The sequence below is a fragment of the Oncorhynchus clarkii genome, chromosome 12, assembly GCF_045791955.1.
Source record: "Oncorhynchus clarkii lewisi isolate Uvic-CL-2024 chromosome 12, UVic_Ocla_1.0, whole genome shotgun sequence".
In the NCBI taxonomy this organism is placed as follows: Eukaryota; Metazoa; Chordata; class Actinopteri; order Salmoniformes; family Salmonidae; genus Oncorhynchus; species Oncorhynchus clarkii.
The window spans coordinates 26156615-26182000 of NC_092158.1; the positions used below are offsets into that span (position 1 = coordinate 26156615).

At 44.3% G+C, this 25386-nt stretch overlaps 1 protein-coding gene across 5 annotated transcripts in view; it reads left to right on the forward strand.

Moving 5' to 3' along the window:
* The first annotated feature begins 3279 nt into the window (after window positions 1–3279).
* Window positions 3280–25386, forward strand: part of LOC139422927 (kinase suppressor of Ras 1-like) — a 36068-nt gene continuing 13961 nt past the window's right edge. For all 5 annotated transcript variants that reach the window (XM_071174407.1, XM_071174408.1, XM_071174404.1 and 2 more), the window contains exons 1-3: window positions 3280–3771; window positions 17920–18060; window positions 25035–25182. In XM_071174407.1, the coding sequence (XP_071030508.1) occupies window positions 3562–3771; window positions 17920–18060; window positions 25035–25182 (499 nt within the window). In that variant the 5' untranslated portion in view covers window positions 3280–3561. The remainder of the gene's footprint in view (window positions 3772–17919; window positions 18061–25034; window positions 25183–25386) is intronic.

Genomic DNA, 25386 nt, shown 5'->3' on the forward strand with positions numbered 1-25386 from the left:
CCTCTTTGGACTTGTTATTTGAATGACTCACCATCACCCAATCAAAAGACAGAATTTATCTTTGTGAAAGTCTCATACTGTATTCCTCTATTTTTCTATTTGAAAAAGCATATGCTAGAAACCTATCATCAAATTACATTACAACTCATGTTATCAAATGCAGGTTAAAGAAATAAGAAATGCTAATGCTTTTTTATGACTTGTACAATGTATTTCTATCTGTAAGAGAAATGTTGGTATAGATCTTGAGAAATGATGTAATCTAGTATACATGTAGTATGATCTTACTACTCAACCCAATCCAAAAATAGCTATAAAAAAAAATCACTTTCAGGATAACTTCTTAAAGCACTTTCAGGATAACTTCTTAAAGCACTTTCAGGATAACTTCTTAAAGCACTTTCAGGATAACTTCTTAAAGCAAATATTTTCTTGTACTGCATTTTTTTGCTGCTTGAATAATACAGTTGTTGTACTCTGTGTTCATGGTCTTTATTGTGTGCCAGAGTTTAACTCCACATATAGCATGTCCTACTAATTGCTCTATTTAATATGTTTGTTTGTGCCAGTGTGTGTGCTCCCATGTGCCTACATTTAAAGTTCCCAGGAAGTGACATCAACCCACTGACTGAGCACTGCCACTGATGTAATTTCACATCACTTAATTTTAGAACATGTTTACTTACTCCTATCTTAGATATGGTATGTCAGACATGACAAAACAGAAATTAAAGTGGTGTGTTCTTTCAAAATATGCCTAAGGAATGTTAACGGTTGCAATTTCATTCAGTTTCTCTTGTCCTATGCATTTCATGACTTGACTAGGACTATATGTGATAGTAATCAATGCTGCTCAGTGAAATGATTCAATATCAATGCCTGAACTTTTTTGATCAAGAGAAAAGTTTGGACCGGGTCCTAACTGCAAACCCACTTTGTCCACTAGATGGTGGTCTTCACAAATGTATTCCACTTTATTGCGTCTGCATCCCATGCTTAGTTTTTTTCCTCTCATTGCCTCTCTTTCAGATAGTATGACACATTAGTGTTTTCTCTTGTTTGTTGTCCTGATCATCTCTACCGTAGTATCTTGATTATCTTTGCTTGCCTCCTCTGTTTTGTAGTTCAGTCCTTTATTCCTCCCTTGCTGTCAGTCTTTCTCTGTTTCTGCATGGCCTCCCTCTGTAGTCATTGCCACCCCTAACCTGAAGGGGGCCCCAGTCTGTATGTGTTGTAGTGGCAGGCAAGGATGGTTGTGGCTGCATGACATGCGCGTTGGGAGGAATAAACCTGGCATGCCCTTAACCTGCTAATTGCATGGCGACTGTAGATAGATTAAAGCTCAAAGTCTGGCTGACTACCCTGCTCCTCAGATCATGCCTGGATCTGGTCTCCCCCTCCCTGTCCAAGGATTGGGATGTTTAATGCCCCGTTTTACATAGACTGTTGTGTCTGAACTAGACATGTGAACATCACACTCAAGACTTGACAATCTAACTAACAATGTATAGTGTACTCGTTTGAATATCATCAATGCAATATAAAGGCCCTGTAAGGACAATGCAGACAGTGGTGGTACATTATGAATGCAGTTGTTTCAGTGCAGCAGTCCTTCCAGGCAGGCTGTTTTTAGCAGATTGACGTTTATTGTCATTAATTTTGTCCTGGAGGCAGAACTGAGTGATTTCCACTAGATGGGCCAGCTGTTAAGTCAAAGTTGTCTATATTGTAAAAAATTTATGAAAACAAAAATTTACTTTTGGTCTTAATTTAAGATTAGGGTTAGCAGTTTGGTTTGGGTTAAAATCTAATTTAAAACTTTGTGGCTGTGCTAGATATTCATGACAATAAATGCCAACCTCTTGTGTTTTTAGGGAGCAGCACTCCCACTGTCTAACATGACCCTCCCTGGTCTCATCCTCCCTCCTCAGACCTGCAGGGTTGGCTCAGGAGATTCCCTGGCATGAAAGGACACGCAATCAGATTGTCCACAATCCAATTTGATCTGATGCACCGCTTTCTGCCCCTAAGGTCTACACTAAAATGCAGCAGCCTGGCCGGCCAATGAGGCTGCAGTACAAACAGCTTAAGAGTCCGCTGGGCCGGGTGGCATTTTAAAGGATGTGTGTGTCTATCCTCAGCTTAGCAAGCCATGTCAACAAGCTGACAAGTGCCTTCTTCTCTCCCCCACTCGATTGCTCTCAGACTAAATTGTTGTAAGCGTTCCTGTAAATTAGGCCTTGCTGAATTTGGGGGAATTCTAACTTCATGAAATTGATTTGCTTGCCTTGATGCTCTCTGTGCCATACACTTGGCAAGACTGTAACAAGCTCAGTCCAATACACAAGAAAGAAGGGGAGCACGTTTCTGGAAATGGGACTTAGTCTTTGAGTGTGAAGGTGACGTAAAAGGCGGCATAGTCACCTGAGTCAAAGCCAGGACACACGTTGATGTCACTCAGTGTGTCTCTAGACTTCAGCATTGCTATGTGGCACTGAGCAAGAGGAGGGCAGTCACATACCTCAAAGGTGAGAGTGGGACCTTGTTATCTGCATTTTAAGATATTACTTTAAAAAGATGAGGATCAGAATGTCTGCCTACTAATTAGTTAGTTGTATGGCAAAATATAATATTTTGTGCGATCTCTCTTGATGTACTGAGTGTGGAGTGAAGCATGCTCCTGCAGGTGCTTTGCAGGACAGGGCTCACTCAGAAGGGCTTACATGCACCAGACTAGAAGCTCAAACTTCTCTGATCCTTAGCCTTGTATCCCCTCCATCTGTCATTATCTCTCTCGGCTCCTCGTGGTCTGAGTGCTGATGAGACCATCTCTCTTCCGGCCCTGTGAACAGGTAGCCTAGAGAGGATGTTAACATTACGGAGTAAACCCTGCACCCTGAGATGGGATGCAGGCAGAACATGTGGGGAAAGCAAGGCCTTGCTCATAGTGCTGCGTCAGAGCCAGGAGAGGAGAGGAAGGAGGACTCCAGGGACACATCACATGTACTTACAGATCCAGAGTGAACAACGATCCACACTGATTCTCTCCACAATGCGCTTTGTTCTAATTCTGCAGTTTATAAGTTCACAGGTTGTGGAGTATTGTGATATTGTTCGAATATGACTAGGTCGGGGAATTGCAGTGGATCTCGGCATCATCTCTTCTTATTCTCTGGAGCGACATATTTCAACTCAAGTTGATCGTGTGTGTGTGTGTGAGAGAGAGAGAGAGTGCGGTGCCCAGCCATAGTGAAGGACTTCGTTTCCCAAACTGCAACGCGTCCCATGATGTTTCCAACAGCTGACAGACGGTGAAAGCCTGGGCGAGAGCTGTCAGGGAGGGAGAGATCGGAGTCTCTCCGCGGAACGGGCAGAATACACAACCCGAGCACTGTTGGACTTTGGATTGCTTCGAACCAGGATATTGATATCGAGCAATTTTTATTGCTCTGTCCGAATTGAGACATTTGTTAAATTCAATAATATTGCGTCATTGGTGCATGTGCATTTGAACATTTACAGTTTGCATCTACCCCCTAAACCCGTGCCCAATGCCGAGGAATGGATAGTGTGTCTGAGAAAGGTGGAAAGATGGTCGAGAGTGATGAGCAGTCGGAGAGGGAAAGTGGCGGTGGCGCAGCGATGGCAGCTCTACACCAATGCGAACTCATCCAGAACATGATTGAAATCTCCATATCCAGTTTACAGGGGCTCCGGACGAAATGCGCCGCGTCCAACGACCTCACACAGCAAGAGATACGTACTTTAGAGGTAATTAACTTCTGAAAACGGAGAAATACTGCGGTCCAAACTGCGGAGTCATGTCCTGCTCAGTTCTGGGCTGCAGCTCTTTGGTGTCTGTATGCGAGGCGCCCCATCAGTTTCCTTCTATTTTGCACAATACACTGCAGCTGTATTGCGCGATGCGATGCATGATTATTAAAAGAATAGTCCTATGTTTACACATAGTGTATACACTGACTTCCCACATAGGCTAGGCTATTTATATGCTATAAATAGACTTGTCACTGACGTTTATCTGGTTATTATTGTGACCTCTTTCTGTAAGTGAAATATTTGACTGGAACCCCGGATATTTTGCAGCAATATAACGTTAGCTAATGGTGCATTTGAAATCAAACGGGCCAAATTCTTCACATCAATCTCATGATGTCATTGTCTTCCTCTTTTTATTTTCATTATATTATTGGTCACTATTCCGCATTTCTGCATCAGACAAGCCAAGTTTGGGTACAAGACAAAATGCAGAATTAAATGGCAGAGCATTTCTCGGCAATGGTAAACACCCCTCATGCCAATAATCCTGATCAATTCCCCGACCATAACTCTGAGCCAATTAAGACCAAGGTGTCGATATTGACAGTGTTCACTGCCTAATGCGTTCCCTGCACCTGTCTGTGGATCCAAATTTATTTCAGTCGTGTCGGGGATGACTTGGTTAGCATGTGTAAACAATTCTGATGAACCAACCAGGGATTACATTGTGCATAGGGTAATGGCCTACGTATAGGCTCCGGTCTTTAGGCCTATTATATGGTAGTGTGCACTAGTTTACTGTAGTATGCACTTGGAAAATATTATCGTATGAATAATAGAATAGGGAAATTGTATTATACAGCAATATCATGCTTGTGGGTTTAGATAGGTGAGAATACTGTCATGACATTGGTTCGGCCTGCATTCAGTCACCAACACACACACATATATACTGTATAAATCTAGCCATACCCTGCATGCAAATTAAATAAAATACTGATATCAGTGACATATGCATAATCTAAACATCTGAATACGATGTTCAGGTTGGTGTTTGAATTTGAGGGAAGCACATGCTACTACTCTTCCACTCCAGATTGAGATCACTTAATTGGTCAATTGCACAAAAGGTCCAAATCAAATTTGACTTCCACTTTTAACCCAACCCATCCGAAAGACACGCATACACTCAGTGGCCAGTTTATTAGGTACACCACCTATTAACAAAAATGGTTCGCTCCTACAGACAGTGAATCACGTGGCCCTGGCTTTTTATATAAAGCAGGCAGACTGGCATCGAGGCATTCAGTTACTGTTCAATTGAATGTTAGAATGGGCAAAACAAGTGACCTAAGCGACTTTGAGCGTGGCATGATCGTCAGTGCCAGGCGCGGCAGTTCCAGTATCTTAGAAACGGCCGGCCTCCTGGGCTTTTCATGCACGACAGTGTCTAGGGTTCACCGAGAATGGTGGACAAACAAACAAACATCCAGTCAGCGGCAGTCCAGTGGACCAAAACAGCTTGTTGATGAGAGTTCGAAGGAGAATGGCATGAATCGTGCAACTAACAGGCGGCCCACAAACAGGCAAATACCGGCGCAGTAAAACAGTGGTGTGCACGACGATATCTTGGAACGCACAACTCGTCGATCCTTGTCACGGATGGGCTATTGCAGCAGACGACCACACATTTTACCACTCCTATCAGCTAAAAACAAGAAGAAGCTCCGGTGGGCACGTGATCACAAACACTGGACAATTGAGGAGTGGAAAACATGGCCTGGTCCAACGAATCCCGGTTCCTGTGGCATCATGCCTGAGTCCATGGCCCCATCCTACCTGTTGTCAACGGTACGAACTAGTGGTGGTGGTGTAATGGTATGGGGAATGTTTTCCTTACACATGTTAGGTCCCTTTACCAATTGGGCAATATTTCAATGCGATAGTCCCACTAAGCCCAAACCAGATGGGATATCATTTGTTTTTCAACAGGACAATGACTCAACACACCTTGAGGTTTTGTAAGGACTATTTGACCAAGAAGGAGGGTGATGGAGTGCTGCATCAAATGACCTGGCTTCCACAATCATCCGACCTCAACCCAATTGAGATGGTTTGGGATGCGTTGTACCGCAGAGTGAAGGAAAAGCAGCCAACAAGTGCTCAGCATATGTGGGAACTCTTTCAAGACTGTTGGAAAAGCAATGCAGGTGAAGCTGGTTAAGAGAATTCCAAGAGTGTGCAAAGCTGTCATCAAGGCAAAGGGTGGCTACTTAGAAGAATCTAAAATCTGTTTTGATTTGTTTATCACTTTTTTGGTTACTACATGATTAGTTAGTTTTGATAGTTTTGATGTCTTCACTATTATTTTACAATGTAGAAAATAGTAAAAATAAAGAGAAACCCTGGAATGGTGCTGGACATATACAGTTTTTTTGAGAATTGCGGGGGCTGTCACACTTGGCACCTGGGGAGCTGTTGTCATGGGAGGTTGTGTGCCTTGCTCATGGGCACAACGGCAGCCAACGGCATCTAGGATTTGATACCAGCAAATCTCTGGTTGACAGCTCACTTCCTGGAAGATTTTTCCTTTCTGGCTCGCATCTCTAATTGCTAAGCTACCTGCCGCTCCAGATGTTTTTGAATAGTGCATTTACTTTTCGTACTTCTTCAACATCTGAGTTGTTAAAAGGCTGGGTCTGTTTGAGTGGTTATTGGACTGAATAACAAGTTCTCATTAACCTGTTTCAGGACAAAGAAAGACCTCCAGTAAGTGTTATAAATAGAAAGCAATGAGTGGGTAATATATGCTTTCTACAGTAGGCTTATCACTGCACCACTCAAACTGCCACTTTCATTTCTTCCTTCACTCTGGGCCAGGCTTCCTGTTCATTCAGGATGTCCGTCTCCCCAGCATATTGGGTCACAGTGGTAAGGGCTCATTATCGCTGAAGAAAAAGGACTTTAAAACCGGAAATGGTCATTCAGAAGCCACGTTCCTCCAGGCTGTACATGCCCTGATCCCATCTTCACACACCCTGAACCAATCAAATGTGGGGGTGCTGGAAGAATCTGGGTAGTATTACAGCACCAAACCTACGTGCTAGTTTTAGTCACAGTATTTCACAGGTACAAAAGCCATAACCATCTGGTTGAATCACATCCATCTGTTTGTATGAGAAGATTGTAGTGACAATTGGAACAGAGAGAGGGGCTGTTAACCACAAGTCCCCCGGATCTGTCTTGGCCTTGACCATGAAATCCTAACTGGAAGAAATCTGACAAGCCTGTCTCAGCTTGACACTCCCAAAACGGATCATCAAGTGTTCCCATGAGTACCGTGTACGACAGCAGAGTGGAAAATATAAATTGTCAATACAGCTAAATGGCCTAACGGCTCAGTTAATTTGTGTGATGAATGAGAGAAGTGAATAGCAACGGGTGAAAGTGTCTGTCACACTTGTGGTGCTAAACAGGGGTGTCTCTCCCAGAGACCCGCACTTGAGCGCAATCAAGAGGCTCGAACTCACATTAGATTCTTACTGAAAGAGCTTTATTATGGCACTCCAACCATGGCTGTTTTTTTGCAGTGTGCCTTGCCGGTGAAAAGATAATGGTGCTTTGCTCTCCAAGTGGAGTACCGCAAGGTGGTGCTTCAGTTTTCACACACTAATCCCTGTCTGAAGCATGATATCCTCTCACACACCTGACCCATTTGTCTCTGTCTCCATGTTGGCCTATCCTTTGCCATGTCTCCCTGTCATTGTCTCTCTGTGGCTCTGAAGCAGTTTGTCTGACTGTTACACTTAAGCAGTAAATGACAGGAGAGGATTTCCACTCCCAATAATCTTCTACCAAACAGCCTCAAGTGACAGAAAAGTATTCACACGTTTCTACATTTTGCTGTGTTACAAGGTGGGATTAAAATGGAGTTGTCTTTTTTTTGTCAACAATCTACACAATTACTCATGTCAAAGTGGAAGAAAAATTCTAACATTTGTAGAAAATGTATGAAAAATAAAAATAATATATCTTGATTACATAAGTATTCACACCCCTGAGTCAATACATGTTAGAATCACCTTGGGCAGCGATTACAGCTGTGAGTCTTTCTGGGTAAGTCTCTAAGATCTTTGCACACCTGAATTGTACAATATTTGCACATAATCCTTTTTAAAAATGTTCAAGGTCTGTCAAGTTAGTTGTTGATCATTGCTAGACAGCCATTTTCAGTCTTGCCATAGATTTTCTATTCGCTCCTTTCTATTCACTCTGTCATTTAGGTTAGTATTGTGGAGTAACTACAATGTTGTTCATCCATCCTCAGTTTTTGACTATCACAGCCATTAAGCTCTGTTTTAAAGTAGCCATTGGCCTCATGATGAAATCCCTGAGAGGTTTTCTTCCTCTCCGGCAGCTGAGTTAGGAAGGACACCTGTATCTTTGTAATGACTGGGTGTATTGATACACCATTCAAAGTGTAATTAATAACTTCACCATGATCAAAGGGATATTCAATGTCTGCTTTTTTATTTTTACCCATAGGTGCTCTTCTTTGCGAGAATCTGGAAAACCGAGGCATTGGTTGAATCTGTGTTTGAAATTCACTGCTCGACTGAGGGACCTTACAGATAATCATATGTGTGGGGTAGAGAGATGAGGTAGTTATTCAAAATCATGTTAAACACTATTATTGCACTATTATTGAGTCCATGCAACTTATTATGTGACTTATTCTGAAAACATTTTTCTCCTGAACTTATTTAGCCTTGGCATAACAAAGGGGTTGAATGCTTATTATTTCAGCTTTTACTTTTGAATTAATTAGCTACATTTTCTAAAAACATAATTCCACTTTGACATTATGACATTATTATGTGTAGTGACACCAAATCTGAATTTAATCAATTTTATATTCAGGCTGTACAACAGAAATGTGAAAAAGTCAGGGGGTGTGAATACTTTCTGAAGACACTGTATGTTCATGAAACGTTACTCTTAAAGAGCTTGAACAGAGTTGATATCTTACCGGCTGTAGCTTATTAATGTCTCTAGATATCAATTTTCATCAATGACTCTTTTGGATGAATGCATCTCCATGTTATGTGCAGATAATCCATCCCTGAGCCTACCTACCGATCAGCAGCTAGACATGCATCATTATCTGTTTTGTCTTCTCATGATGCTGGAAAGAGTTTTGCTCTGCGGCTTGTGGTGTAAGCTATTGTGGCTGTTTCAATATTTAGGCAGCATTCTTCCTACGCATTTTCAGTGTTGGTTGTTAAGTAAGAAAAATCAAATGGCGTGCTGGGAGGGGAGAGCAGGGAGGAAAGGGGGGAGATCAAAGCAAATCAGCTGGGCTGCTTCGTTTGACCTGGCAACCGCTGTGTCTGTCAGAGGCCTAGGAGACGACCAGGGAGAATACAAATCAGCTGGGCTGCTTCGTTTGACCTGGCAACCGCTGTGTCTGTCAGAGGCCTAGGAGACGACCAGGGAGAATACAAATCAGCTGGGCTGCTTCGTTTGACCTGGCAACCGCTGTGTCTGTCAGAGGCCTAGGAGACGACCAGGGAGAATACAAATCAGCTGGGCTGCTTCGTTTGACCTGGCAACCGCTGTGTCTGTCAGAGGCCTAGGAGACGACCAGGGAGAATACAAATCAGCTGGGCTGCTTCGTTTGACCTGGCAACCGCTGTGTCTGTCAGAGGCCTAGGAGACGACCAGGGAGAATACAAATCAGCTGGGCTGCTTCGTTTGACCTGGCAACCGCTGTGTCTGTCAGAGGCCTAGGAGACGACCAGGGAGAATACAAATCAGCTGGGCTGCTTCGTTTGACCTGGCAACCGCTGTGTCTGTCAGAGGTCTAGGAGACGACCAGGGAGAATACAAATCAGCTTGGCTGCTTCGTTTGACCTGGCAACCGCTGTGTCTGTCAGAGGCCTAGGAGACGACCAGGGAGAATACAAATCAGCTTGGCTGCTTCGTTTGACCTGGCAACCGCTGTGTCTGTCAGAGGTCTAGGAGACGACCAGGGAGAATACAAATCAGCTGGGCTGCTTCGTTTGACCTGGCAACCGCTGTGTCTGTCAGAGGTCTAGGAGACGACCAGGGAGAATACAAATCAGCTGGGCTGCTTCGTTTGACCTGGCAACCGCTGTGTCTGTCAGAGGCCTAGGAGACGACTGGAGAGAATATGGCTTTCACCACAGAAGACACACAAGCAAATGATTGCAGCAATAACCACCCTATTTCTGTTTCCTATTTTACTATTGGTAAAGCAAACTGTGTAATCCAGCAGTCAGCTTGCATGGTGTGGAAATCGTGGTGGTTTTAGCCCAGCAGGCAGCCTTTGAGCTATTCTTAAACATATTGAGGATGCAGCGTTGCTCTTTGTCTGCTAATTCTGAGGTCTGCAGTATTTGTGTAATAGGAAAGGAGGATTTGCATGAAATGGCTCCTCAATGTATGGAGGGCTGTATGGGCTCCCGAGTGGTGCAGCGGTCTAAGGCACTGCATCTCAGTGCTAGAGGCGTCACTACAGACCCTGGTTCGATCCCAGGCTGTATCACAACCGGGCATGATTGGGAGTCCCATAGGGCGCTGCAATTAGCCCAGCGTTGTACGGGTTAGGGGAGGGTTTGACCTGGGTTTGGCCGTCATTGTAAAATAAGACTTTGTTCTTAACTGACTTGCCTAGTTAAATAAAGGTTGAATAATGTTTTTTTTAAAGTAGGCTGCAAGGGGTTTCTTTGCCCTATTCAAACAAGCTTCCTTCCTTTCTTTTATCCTTCCTTCCTTGAAGTGGGAACCTGATATGACATTATTAAATTTGGTGAGAGCATTCATTATTTCCAGATCGCATGTATTATATTTGGAGAGCAGTTGCTCCTATACCTGTGTAATAACACTGTAGTTGCGTTGTAATTGCTTACTAACAGCCTTTAGAGATGTTATTATTACTCACGTGCACTAAGGAACAGTCCCTATTCCTTGTTCTTGTGAGAAGGGTTTTATATATGTTTCTCAATGGAATTCAGTTTAATCTCAATTCCAAAATTCTGTGCAGCACAAAATAGAATTAGGAGGCCTGATTTAGAGAATGATACAACACCAACTCAAACTCTGACTCTAAGTTCTATGGGAATTGCCTGGTTAGATAATAATGCATGTTTGGTTTCAAGTGTAACTCAGGAGAAGACAGTCATTAGCCCGCCCCCGTGCTGTTCTAACTCACTCATGTCAATGTGTAGCCCATAACACTGCACAATGATCTTCTAATTGATGTGATGAGGCTACAATTGATTCAGGGGCTTGATGCAAATGCAATCCCTAGGTTGTGCTATTGTGTTGTATTTCCTGAGACGCCTACATGTAGCCTATGCCAGGAGATAACATGCAAAAACCTCTCCGGCACTCTAGTATCAGGCATTTGAGAAATGGCTCCCAGAATAGAGCTGTGTGCCACTGACTGGTGTAGGTTATCATACTGCAGTTCGAGATACCTGCACTTACAGTACATCACTTTTAATGATATTGTGTCTTTCTCTATACTGTACGTGTACATGACGTTTGCAATGCACGTGTGTGTGCGTGTGTGTGTGTGTGTAGTCCATGCGTTGGCCAGGGTTGTGTTGTAGGGGAGCTGGGGCTGTGGCTGGAGCAGGCCAGGGACTGACCTACAACATAAGGACAGAGGATTAGTGGCAGCAGCCAGTCCCCCAGCCCCTTCCCCTCCCTGTGGGGTCAGTCAGCCCCAGTGATGACAGAGGAGGGGTCAGCGCAGCGGGCCATTGTCTCTGATAGTCACCCAGGGCGATGGGCGCTCAGCCCTGTCACATAGCCCTCGTGTCATGTGACCCTCCCTCCCTGCACCACCCGTAACTGTGCCTCTGTCCATCGTGTCACCATGGTGGTGGACGTGGGTGATTTGTGGCACCTTCATTTTATTACCTGGGGGATGCTTAATATGCGGCAACACGTTACAGCTGTTAGTTAACATTTAAGGCCCAATACAAAGGCCTTAATGTTCCATGATCATTATCTCCCAGATCAGTGCTGCATCTACCCTGAGCCCAGTGCACACGGTGACACTGACTGGGCGCCCACATTTTATTAACACTACCATGGACAGCATGGGGCCAGCAGATAAGGACAGATGAGGCTATAAGTGTAAGGACAATCCACAACAAAGCTTTCACATGGTCCTATGTGCTTGATGGTGATACTATTGTGTCCTGATGTGTTCTTGTGCCTCCTTCAGTTATAAAGACAATCCACAACAAAGCTTTCACATGGTCCTGTGTGCTTGATGGTGATACTATTGTGTCCTGATGTGTTCTTGTGCCTCCTTCAGTTATAAAGACAGATACAACAAAAAAATTGTTGGAAGAGACACAATTAAACACGTACACATTTATTTTGCATCTTTAAAATGTGTGGCTTCTGGGGGGGAAGATTCTGAACACTGACCACAGACGGTAGATGCCTTAACTGCTGTACAGTTCTGAGGGAACCAAAGGATAATGATACGTAATACAGGTGACAATAGAAACTGCTAAGAGTCGTAGAAGTCTTCTTTTACCACCGATGACTCCAAATGTTTTAGCTCTGAGAAATGTTGTTACCTTCTCAATAGTCTAAGTTCTGTTTCCCGGGGGGAAATAAATATTGCACAATTCTCCTGCAGAGAGGCATTGATGTCATTGGCAAAGACATCGATGTAAGGCTGTCATCCAACGTTTATTCGAGTACAAGACGGTTTAGCTGAATTTGGAGGAAACAAGTGGAACAGTAGGACTATGTCCCCTGTAGTCAGACCGGTGTTCTGGTGTCTTTCTGGCTGCTCTCTGGTGATTTGGTTCATATTGGCTCTCACTCATCTCCTCAAGGCACTAAAGCATTTCCATGGTGTTGCTTATCTCCATTTTCAGACTAACAGGTGGGATCTGGGGCTAGTCAGACCACCTCATCCCCCACCAGAGTCCATGAGTTCCATCCTCCTTGACTGATCACAAGACTGACTGGAGAATCTGTCTCTAAATCTAACTGGTACATTTTGAATCCCAATAAGTTACTCGGTAATACAACCCTATTTGAACATATATCTGTAGAATGGTGCAACGCTACTCCAGCTTTTTGTCTTTCTATAGGAATTGAGCTGTCATTCAGATGTTACCTAAAAATCTAATCGTATGAAACTGCAGTTGTCTCTAGCCTGAGGTGTAATTTTAATGGATATTGCACGTCGATGTGTACTGTCTGACCCTCTGTGTTTCATGTCTATGGGAAAATCCCACTCTACAAAATGCTGCTGACGACTCTGGAGTGAGGTTGCTAGGTAACATGACGTCACTCGTGCACCAGTGTATTGTTCACTGTGCTGCCTGCGTGATCCCCATCTACCTGTGTGTGGGTGAATGTGTGGTGCTCGTGACAGGTGTCTCTGGTGCCCAACTACACAACGTCATGTTCCACAATGAGCCTGCTGTCTCTGCAACTCACAGTTGAACGATAAGAAGGGAAACCGTTAACAAAATATATGACTCGGGTATTCGAACCGCCGACTTTTTGGTTACTGGCCCAACACTTTAACTGCTAGGCTACCTGCCGCCCTACTCACTCCTGTACTACTGTTGTACCTCGTGTTTCATGACCGTTCAAGCCATACTGAGAGAAGTGCTGACAGAAGTCTACTTAATAATGCAGTCTCATTCCTGCTCTGTGGAAAAGTCATATTGAGCTTAAAAACGAAAGGAAGACCCACAGATACAATAAAGAGAGCTAGTTGTTGGGAAGAAGAAGCTTACTGGCTCTCTTGTCAACCCACAGCATGAGCTCTTCTAATTGGCTAACCTCGAAGGTCAAATGCTTGCACCTAGAACAATGGTCACAGTCCAGATACATTGGTTCAGTATACAAAGTTGAATGGGCATAGTAACATATATGAGTAGAATAGGATTCCCTTTAACCAGTCCTGTCAGACAGTCTATATTTGAAGTGATTCAGTAAAATACTATTACCTTCAGTGGTCATGGTACTATTGAGGCTTCAATGAGTCTAGTCACAAAGAATATCCTGCTTCCCATTCATATATGGCCTTCTGTCTCTTTTCCCTTTGCGGTCCCTAAGTTGGTTGCTTCTAAAGATCATATCAAGTTCTCTTCAAGTCAACTCCCCTTACCACTGTAACGGCTGTTGGTGGAAGAAGGTGAGGACCAAAGCGCAGCGTGGTACGTGTTCATGATGATATTTATTTAAACTCAGAACACAAAATAACAAAGAGAATGAAACAAAACCGAAACAGTTCTGTAAGGTGAGGAAAAACACTAAACAGAAAATAATCACCCACAAAACACAGGTGGGAAAAGGCTACCTAAGTATGATTCTCAATCAGAGACAACAAACGGCACCTGCCTCTGATTGAGAACCATACCAGGCCAAACACAAAACCACAAAATAGAAAAAATAAATTAGACTACCCACCCCAACTCACGCCCTGACCAACCAAAAACAAAGACATAACAAAAGAACTAATGTCAGAACGTGACAACCACACTTTTTCAGTTCATTGAAATACCAAATAGGCCGTGTTTCTTTCTCCCAGTCACACGACCAGGGCAAGAATGGAAATTGAGCTTATTGAGAGGGCAATCTTTGCACTCAGTACAATTTAGAGCTTGGCAATTGGCAGCCGATGAGCTGGAGTGGTCTATGGAGAGCCCCTTGGCCCGGGGTGAGGTGTTAATATGTGCCCCGTCCTCACCAACACCTGATCTGACCCCTCCTTAGGTCCTCATCCAGATGCCCTCTCTCCTTTTCTCTCTTCCTCTATGCTCTCTCTGTCTCTCTCCCGCTATACTCTCTCTTCCTCTATGCTCTCTCTCTCTCTTCCTCTATGCTCTCTCTCTCCCTCTATGCTCTCTCTCTCCCGCTATGCTCTCTCTCTCTCCCGCTATACTCTCTCTTCCTCTATGCCCTCAATGCTCTCTCTCTCTCCCGCTATACTCTCTCTTCCTCTATGCTCTCTCTTTCTTCCTCTATGCTCTCTCTCTTCCTCTATGCTCTCTCTCTCCCTCTATGCTCTCTCTCTCCCGCTATGCTCTCTCTCTCTCTTCCTCTATGCTGCTCTCTCTCTTCCTCTATGCTCTCTCTCTTCCTCTATGCTCACTCTCTCCCTCTATGCTCTCTCTCTCCCGCTATGCTCTCTCTCTCTCTTCCTCTATGCTCTCTCCCGCTATGCTCTCTCTCTCTTCCTCTATGCTCTCTCTCCCTCTGCTCTCTCTCTTCCTCTATGCTCTCTCTCTCTCTCCTTCTGCGCTCTCTCTCTGTCTCTCTCTCTCCCTCTGTCTCTCTCCCTCTGCGCTCTCTCTCTTTGTCTCTCTCTCTCTCTCTCTCTCTCTGTCTCTCTCCCTCTGCGCTCTCTCTCTCTGTCTCTCTCTCTCTCCCTCTGCGCTCTCTCTCTGTCTCTGTCTCTCTCTCTGTCTCTCTCTCTCTGTCTCTCTGTCTCTCTCTCTCTCTGTCTCTCTGTCTCTCTCTCTCTCTCTCTCTCTCTCTGTCTCTCCCTCTGCGCGCTCTCTCTCTCTCTCTCTGTCTCTCTGTCTCTCTCTCTCTCTCTCTCTCTCTCTCTCTCTCTGTCTCTCTCCCTCTGCGCTCTCTCTCTCTCTCTCTCTCTCTCTCTCTCTGTCTCTCTCTCTCTCTCTCTGTCTCTCTCTCTCTCTCTCTCTCTCTCTCTCTCTCTCTCTCTCCTACTGTCTCCTCTCGCCTGCAGTGGAGAGGCTTTTGTTAACCGCTGCCGCCGAGCCAAGCTGCCTCTTACATCCCAAGGCCACATTTTCTCTTGCCGAATAGTGTGGCTGAGCATGTTTCTGAGCGGTGTGTACTACAAGAGTGTGTGTGTGTGTGTTGCTCCGGCTCTTGAGATGTGACTGGTGTGTAGAGTGGAGTGATACCTGGTGGTGCCATGCGGCGTGGTGCTGCTTGCAGCCTGCTGTAATGGACACAGATGGAAAGGGAGATAAGGAGACTGTATACGCTCAGTTGAGAAGGCCAGTGCAAACTAATACCATAGTGCTGTGAGATTTACTCATAGGACCACTGTATCTGGTAGTGGCCTGGGAAGGCTGGGGCAGGGGGTGGAGCCTATATTAATGTTGTGGTAATGCTCTAGTTTAGAATTCTCTGCACACGTTCTAAATCACACACCACTGTATGTTCAGACTGTTGTCATTAACTTAACAGGTCCCTCATCTCTTTTCTTTTTCCACTGTCATGTCCCATACAAAGACTTGATATCCCAGTGTTCATTTGCACAATCACCACCAGGGCAGCAGTGTCAGGTGAGCTCTTTGGAGGGTACACAGCAGTGATGTATATCAGTACATCCGATATCAGGTGAGGGGGCATGTCACTTGGTGGGGGTGGGGGTGGGGGGGGCTTGGCATATCAGTGACTAAGGCTTCAGTCATTAAAGTGCTGATTAGCAGACACAGGTGGCGGAGGGCTGGGGGGGTGGCGGCAAGGTTGGGTGTGTGTGAGAGTGAGTGAGTGAAAAGGGTGACTGGCTTTATGGTCAGCAGCTGCATGGTAACAGGGCGTGCTGTGCGTCAGCGAGCCGCTCCCCTGGGCACTGGTGAAAGGGCCATCTCAGCGGGTGAGCCCTCTTCCCTGATGTCAGCAGCACAGGCCTCATCCTTTCTCCTCTCCCCTCAGACTGCACTGCTCCCTGTGTCATCACCAGCCACCACAACACAGTGCTGCCACAACCTGTTCTCAGAGAGGGAGGGAAAAGGAGAGGGAGCGAAGGAGAGAGAACGAGAGGAGGAAAGACAAAGAGAAGGGGACAAGAGACGTAGAAAGACCGAGAGATAAGCAAGTTGGAGGGGGTTGTGAGGGGCAGATCCTCACCCCTAACTGCCGGTCTCTCAGTGTCCAGTCTGCCGCTCTGCAGCTTCCTCTCTGCAGAGCTGGAAAATGAATCATGGTAGCCAGCGCTCTGTTTTTCCTCCCTGTTTTTGTTTATTATGTGAACAGCCTATTATGTATTTCAATATAAAACATGGACCCCGCGATCCTGACAGACAGATGAAAGAACAATGTGGGGGGGGGGGGGTGGTGAATTTCTCTATGTGAGGGCTGAGAGGCTGTCTGCTAGCCTCACTGTGAACTTTGTGTCTCCCAGGACTGTGATGTCACTGTTCTCCTGCTTTCAGCCGCTGCAATGTTCAAATGACACTTGGTTGCCATGCCAGCGGTGCAGACACCCTCATGAGAAGGCCAGCTCGCTGTTCCCTTCCATATAATAACAGCTATTTATATCTATTTGACAGCCCTGCTTTTCTGACTGCCTGTGTGGGAACATGGATGGTGGAGAAACGCCACGTTGTGGAATGAATAAATGTGTCTGCGTGATTGGAGTAATTTGTATCAGATTGGCCTCTCCTCATGTCCTGGGAGAAAGCTCCAGAAGGATGGTGTGTGTCTGTGTGTGTCTGGTGCTGGTTCATCTCCCCAGTCTTCTACCACAGTCCACACATAAAAGAGAACGGCACGCTCCCTCGTTGTCTCTGGGGCAGCCATGTTTGTTTTATAAGATTAATTTTTTTGTCCTTGTCCAATATTTGACAAGGGGCTTTGCATCTGCTAAATCTCCAGCATAGAGCCCATGCTATAAACATGACTTGACATTGTCAGTGGCCCTCTTATTCTGGCTTTCATTAACCAGTTAATATGTACACTGTCTGGTAGGTCTTCTGTTTAGTTAATCAGTTATTCAATGATTTGAATATGCAAGGAATAGTTATGGAAGTATGACGCACAAAGAATAATTTGGCATCATTTAATCAGAGCAAAAGGAATGATTAACATTTCAATTAATGTATCCCTGGTATTTAATGTTTACTATGTACTATTTCTGCAAAGAACGATTGTGCATTCACATTTTGCATACCATCATTTGTGTAGTTATGTCCAATGGGCTCATGGCTTTTTTCAATTCACCTATATTTCCCTGTCACACTAAACAACACACTCGACAACACAGTGAAGAGTAGCAGGTATCCTGCAGGCCAGAACGGGGGCTCTAAATCATCACACTAACCTGCCCCTCCTTTCTCTGTTGGTGCTCGTTTCTGTTGCCCCCTGCAGGTGAAGCTGATGAAGTACATTTGTAAGCAGCTGCAGTGTAAGCAGAAAGTGCCGGAGACAGAGAGGCCTCAGGCCTTGGACAGCTACCCACGGCTGGGGGACTGGCTGCGCACCGTCAACCTGAGACCTGAGCTCATAGAGGTAGGTTCTAGAAGTGTGTGTGTGTGTGTGTGTGTGTGTGTGTGCCACTGTCTGTCTGTCTGCATGTTGGTGCAAATGTAAGTATGTGTACAGGGCTTATTTTGTAATGACAGACTCATAAACCCATTCCTTTCTTTTCATAGAGCACTAATGTTTAGGTCTGATCAATTCCAGCAGTATTTTGCAATAAAATGTGCTGGTTGAATGCTGTATGGGGAATTACAGTGGGGCTTTCTTCTGACACCACCTATTTATTATATACAGTGGGGCAAAAGTATTTAGTCAGCCACCAATTGTGCAAGTTCTCCCACTTAAAAAGATGAGAGAGGCCTGTAATTTTCATCATAGGTACACTTCAACTATGACAGACAAAATGAGAAGAAAAAAAATCCAGAAAATCACATTGTAGGATTTTTAATGAATTTATTTGCAAATTATGGAGGAAAATAAGTATTTGGTCACCTACAAACAAGCAAGATTTCTGGCTCTGGTAAAAGTGAAAGTCACCCAGTAAAATATTACTTCAAATCAAAGTTTATTTGTCATGTGCACCGAATACAACACCTTACAGTGAAATGCTTACTTACAGGCTCTAACCAATGGTGCGGAAAGAAGAAAAAAGGTGTGTGTGTGTGTGTAGGTACGTAAAGAAATAAAACAACAGGAAAAAATATATATTTTTACTGTTTTATTTCTTTACTTAAATATTACTTGAGGAAAAGTATTTGGTTTTAAATATACTTAAAAAGTAAAAGCATAAATCATTGCAAATTCCTTATATTTAGCAAACCAAACAGCACAATTTTTTGTGTTTTTTATTTCTTTACGGGTAGCCAGGGGCACACTCCAACACTCCGATATCATTTACAAACAAAGCATTTGTGTTTAGTGAGTCCGCCAGATCAGAGACAGTAGGGATGACCAGGTTTGTTCTCTTGATAAGTGCATGAATTGGACCATTTTAACATCCTGCTAAGCATTCAAAATGTAACTAGTACTTTTGGGTGTCAGGGAAAATATATGAAGTAAAAAGTACATTATTTTCTTTAGGAATATAGTAAAGCAAAAGTTGTCAAATATATATAGTAAAGTAGATATACTGAAAAAAAACTACTTAAGTATTGCTTCAAAGTATTTTTACTGAAGTACTTTACACTACTGTTCACGACACAAGGACACAATAGCGTAACCAAGTTACAGGAAAGCAAGCGTAATACATTTGGCCGTGGTTGGTTGGCATTGATTACGGACTGGGGCAGGCCCAGCAGGAGATGTGGAGAGTGACAGAACCTGTGAGGGTGACCTCGGGTTACTGAGATGTTAGTTAGAATGTAGCTAGGTCATAGGCTATGACTAAGAAGCGTTGGCTGTGAGGGATGAAGCACAGCTCCACACATATACAGTTGAAGTCGAAAGTTTACATACACTTAGGTTGGAGTCAATAAAACTTGTTTTTCAACCACTCCCCAAATGTCTTGTTAACAAACTATAGTTTTGGCAAGTCGGTTAGGACATCTACTTTGTGCATGACACAAGTAATTTTTCCAACAATTGTTTACAGACAGATTGTTTCACTTATAATTCGCTGTATCACAATTCCAGTGGGTCAGAAGTTTACATACACTAAATTGACTGTGCCTTTAAAAAGCTTGGAAAATTCCAGAAAATGATGTCATGGCTTTAGAAGCTTCTGATAGGCTAATTGACAAAATTTGAGTCAATTGGAGCTGTACCTGTGGATGTATTTCAAGGCCTACCTTCAAACTCAGTGCCTCTTTGCTTGACATCATGGGAAAATCAAAAGAAATCAGCCAAGACCTCAGAAAAATAATTGTAGACCTCCACAAGTCTGGTTCATCCTTGGGAGCAATTTCCAAATGCCTGAATGTACCATGTTCATCTGTACAAACAATAGTATGCAAGTATAAGCACCATGGGACCACGCAGCCATCATACCGCTCAGGAAGGAGATGTGTTCTGTCTCCTAGAGATGAATGTACCTTGGTGCAAAAAGTGCAAATCAATCCCAGAACAACAGCAAAGGACCTTGTGAAGATGCTGTAGGAAATAGGTACAAAAGTATCTATATCCACAGTAAAACGAGTCCCATATCAACGTAACCTGAAAGGCCGCTTAGCAAGGAAGAAGCCACTGCTCCAAAACCACCATAAAAAAGCCAGACTACGGTTTGCAACTGTACATGGAGACAACGATCATACTTTTTGGGGAAAAGATTGTAGTTTTTGAAGAAATATCCTCTGGTCTGATGAAACAAAAATAGAACTGTTTGGCCATAATGACCATCGTTATGTTTGGAGGAAAAAGGGGAAGTCTTGCAAGCCAAAGAACACGATCCCAACCGTGAAGCACAGGGTGGCAGCATCATGTTGTGGGGGTGCTTTGATGCAGGAGGGACAGGTACACTTCACAAAATAGATGGCATCATGAGGAGGAAAATGATGTGGATATATTGAAATCTCAAGACATCAGTCAGGAAGTTGGTCGCAAATGGGTGTTCCAAATGGACAATGACCCCAAGCATACTTACAAAGTTTTGTCAAAATGGCTTAAGAAGAACAAAGTCAAGGTATTGGAATGGCTATCACAAAGCCCTGACCTCAATCCCATAGAACATTTGTGGGGAGTACTGAAAAAGCATGTGCGAGCAAGGAGGCCTACAAACCTGACTCAGTTACACCAGCTCTGTCAGGAGGAATGAGCCAAAATTCACCCAACTTATTGTGGGAAGCTTGTGGAAGGCTACCCAAAATGTTTAACCCAAGTTAAACAATTTAAAGGCAATGCTACAAAATACTAATTGATTGTATGTAAACTTCTGACCCACTGGGAATGTAATGAAATAAATAAAAGCTGAAAGAAATCATTCTCTCTACTACTATTCTGACATTTCACCTTCTTAAAATAAAGTGGTGATCCTAACTGACCTAAGACAGGGAATTTTTACTTGAATTAAATGTAAAAAATAGTGAAAAACTGAGTTTTAATGTATTTGGCTAAGGTGTGTGTACATTTCCGACTTCAACTGTACATCTGAAGATGATCCCTGGGCTTTGATGGGCAGTTAAAGGGTTGCAGAGGAGGTGGAGCTGATCAAGCATGGTGCACAAAGACCACTTCTGTATCTCACAGTCAATCCCCGGCCAGCATAAATGATCACATACAGCAAGTTTTACCATCCTAAGGTGCCTCTTGTTTGCCATAAATGTCCTTATAGGGATGTTGTGATTGCTGCAGTTTCCCAGACCAATGCATGAGTCACCTCAGCATGAGAGCTCATTCTTCACATAAGTCCAGTTCAGGTGTCACATGGGCTGGCCAGCCATGGTTGGTAGCCAAATGGGTACATATGAGGACAATGCACACCATCAATTTCCAGACGGCATATTAACTGTTGAATGGCCTCCTTACGTGACAGTCCAGTTCCGTGGTGTCTTTGTCTCTAGTAATTGCCTGAGGGGAGGACTGATGGTGGAGTGGGCCTATCAAGGACAGTTCTGGAAGATTCAGGGTGGCATTGACATTGGAGAGGTGCAATTCCTATGACATGTGAAGACCCTATAAGTTGATAGCATTTCTTGTCAATGAGTGTCAGATTGTGTTGGTTCATTATAATGAACTCCTGCCTTATGCACTTGTGTGGTTGCATTCACCCTTACACCATAACTATCACCCAGTCAAAATATACAGAAACCACTGGGCAGACAAGCAGGATGGTGGACATGATTGTCTGGAAGAAGCAATGTGCCAGCTCAATCCAAACAAGATAAAAGTGCACCGGAACAATCCAATGTTCACCTTGTGCGAGAGAGGTTTTTATGGTTATCAAAACTTCACGCCAGGTTAATAAGTCTTTACTTAAGTGTTTCTAAAATGTCGTATGGGAAAAATGAATGGTGTATAAACGATTGGAACCATTTCCCTGTTTGCACACTAGGTTTTATGGGTATTAGGACACCTCCACTGTGAGGCTCTACAGCCACTACATCAAAAACATGTGTAACAGTATTCATTTTTGTCAGGCTAGACCATACAGCACTGAATGAGAGCAAATTTGACTTGAAAAGTGATCTATTGAACAACTACCAAAAATGTACATTTACATGAGTCATAAAAATTAGCAGTTGATATTTCTGCCTATTGTATCTGTGTGTTTACAGGTCTAAATGTCTAAAATGTAAGATATTCTAAAGCTGTTTGTTTGTGTAGGTAGTGCAGACAAATGACTTTTCTTATTCCAAATTATTGTGTGCCTCCCCCCAAATTTAACCACTTTTGCAGTAAAATATTTTTATACGATCATCCATTTATCTTTGGAAGACCTTAGAGATCTGGAAAAGCACTTGTTATACAACAGCTTGGAGTATCTCAAAAGCTAAAGCCCTTTTTGAAGATTGGCCACTAGCCTAACAAGCAAGGCTTTACATCATGTTACATAACCAGCCAATCGGTGGATATCAAGTCTCTTGCAGGTCTGTGTGTATCTTATGGTCTTAATTGAAAGTAATGCCAAAAGCCTCATTGTGACAGCGCTCCTGGAAGCCATCCAACTGGGTGAGCCTGCTTCTACTCGTCAATGTAACCCAGACCCAACATATCCGAGAACTGCAAATGTTTTTTGTTACATGGAAAAGGAGTATTTTCTTGTCTCAGATACAGAATTTCCAGAAATATCTTCTTAGTTTGTTGAGGCTGGTTAGACAATGGTTTTAGCTCTGTAAGGTTACAGGGTTCATTCCCATCCACACAATGTGCTTCAGGCCAGCAGGGGCTCCTCCTGACTCTGTGAACACACCTGTGTTGAACTTGAGGGTTAGACCTGGCCAGTGAGTCACAGACCCTGGAGTAGCCAGGCTGACATCAGCACTTTATGGGGAGAAGGCGGACTGTAGCCCGCTGTAGTCACACCCACACACTTACCCCAACCCAGCCAGGTCCTCAGTATCACCTCTTCTCTCTGTGTCTCTGGCTACCTCACAGACTGACTGAGCTGTGTAGCTATACCTGTACTAGAGGAGGCAAGGAGAGGGGGAGGGAGAGGAGGAAGGGAGGGAGGGGCAGGGAAGGACGAGCCAATGGCTTGGCTAAGAGGGAGGGAGAGATGCCTGGATAGTGGGGTTATTCGTGGTGTGTGACTTGAGGGTTGTGGAAGTAGTGGATTCCTCTCGCTGGAATGAGTAGATCTCTTCATCTACAGTTTGTTAACTCTTCCCCATAGTATGTAAACAAAGCTACAGCTCAATAATTCAGTAAGTATATTTAAAATCAAACGTGTTTTATCCGGTTGTAATTTTATTTCTTTTCTGGAGGCAGAATTTTTTAAAAACTAAAATGGTACAGAAATAACATGGCTTTTCCTGCTGTTATGATCTTCATGCCATCTTAGAGCATCCAATTTTCAGCGGTGTGCCACTATCTTTTGCTCATTGGACATTGTCATTTCACACAGGACTGTGTTGGGCAGCCTGCAGAGTGTTGGGTTTGTTTGTTTAGATAAAAGTTTCCTGATGGTTTGTGCCGGTGGTGATCCTGAAGCACTAGACCCGGCTGTTTTAGTGAATCTCTTCTCATTGTCATGTCTCCTGGTTGCACCTGTGTTGGTTGTGTTTGTGCACATGCTCACGGCTTGTCCTGAGGACATAGTTATTGGTTACAGCTCACCTTTGAGACATAGGGTGGTTCGGGGAGTCGGCAGGGGCTGGTAAAATAGGCTGTCATATAGAGGGTAGTCAACCCATAGATGAAGGGACAAAGGTATGTCTGAAGTACGGGCATAACAACTCATGTTAGACAGCGTAATGTATATCCAGGTACACACTTTTAGAATGACACACTTCAAGAAGGTGACTGAAAGTCCTAAACCAATACAGGCTACAACTCACAGGCTTGTGAATAATTTCAATTCCGAAACTATTGCCACAATAGTTATGTTCTATTGACCATGGAATACATTTTCTCACCATTTTGCATTCATTTCTCATTTGTGTGGGGGATTGGAGTGCGCACAAGTAGACTGTGAGTGATGCACAGAGAAACTACTGGGAAGGGATGGTGTGTACTGTTTGTGACACAAACACAGTCACTCTGCTGTGCCACCACCAACTAATGGAATCAAATCTCTCTGTCTATTTCTAGCCAGAAGTTGGAGCGTTTGTTCAAAGACCGAGTTTCTTTGCTCTCCTCTAGGTGGAAGGACCCAGTGGGCTTTGGCCAGTCAGTCAGTCAGTCTGTACTTGCTGGTCTCTGCTCCTGTTCTGGCCTGTCCTGTCCTGCTCTGTGGATATATCTGGAGATATCTGTCTGTGCTGGCTGGCTTTGGTTGATGAGAATGAACAACGATCACCTTTTGTGTCTAGCATAGGCGAGTTGGATACTAGCATACTAGTGTAAGATGTATACGTCTGCCTCCCGAGTGGCGCAGTGGTCTAAGGCACTGCATCGTAGTGCTAGCTGTGCCACTAGAGATTCTGGGTTCTAGTCCAGGCTCTGTCGCCGCCGGCCGAGACTGGAAGACCCATGGGGCGGCACACAATTGGCCCAGCGGCAGGGATGTCCTTGTCCCATCGCGCACTAGTGACTCCTGTGGTGTGCATTGCACACTGACACGGTCGCCAGGTGTACGTTGTTTCCTCTGACACATTGGTGCGGCTGGCTTTCGGGTTAAGTGGGCACTGTGTCAAGAAGCAGTTCGGCTTCGCCTCTCCTGATCTTGTCCTCTCCCGAGTCCGTACTGGACTTGCAGAGATTCTGGGTTGAGACAAGACTGTAACTACCAATTGGATACCACAAAATTGGGGAGAAAAAGGGGTATACATTTTTTATTTTATCCGTGGTTGTGTTGTATTTATCCGTGCTCTATCACGTTGTACTGTATGGAGAGGTCCGACTGGATAGTGTGTGGTGGTACTGATCACTCATCTCCTCCTGACCTTGTCTCTCTCTGCTCCTCTCGCCAGGCGGTGCCGGTGAAGCTGTCCTTGGATGCCTTGCTGCAGATGCCAGGTTCTCACGTGCGGGAGACCATGAGGAGACTGGGCTCCAGTTTAGAGGAGTGTTCCAGGCTCAGCGCTGCCCTCTCCTGCCTGAAGAGCGCCACTGAATCAGGTGGGAATCTGCCTGATCTGACCTGTCTCTGTGGAGTTTTACTGAGTATTAGTCTCAGCGCCAGACTGGTTCTGCTTGATTAGCCCTGCCAGCAGCAGCAGGCTGCCACCCAGGGTAAGGTTATGTTGTAGGACAAAAGACACTAGGTTAAGGGGTTGTGGGGTGGAATGTGCTAGTATGACTAACAGATCTGTAACCCTTTTC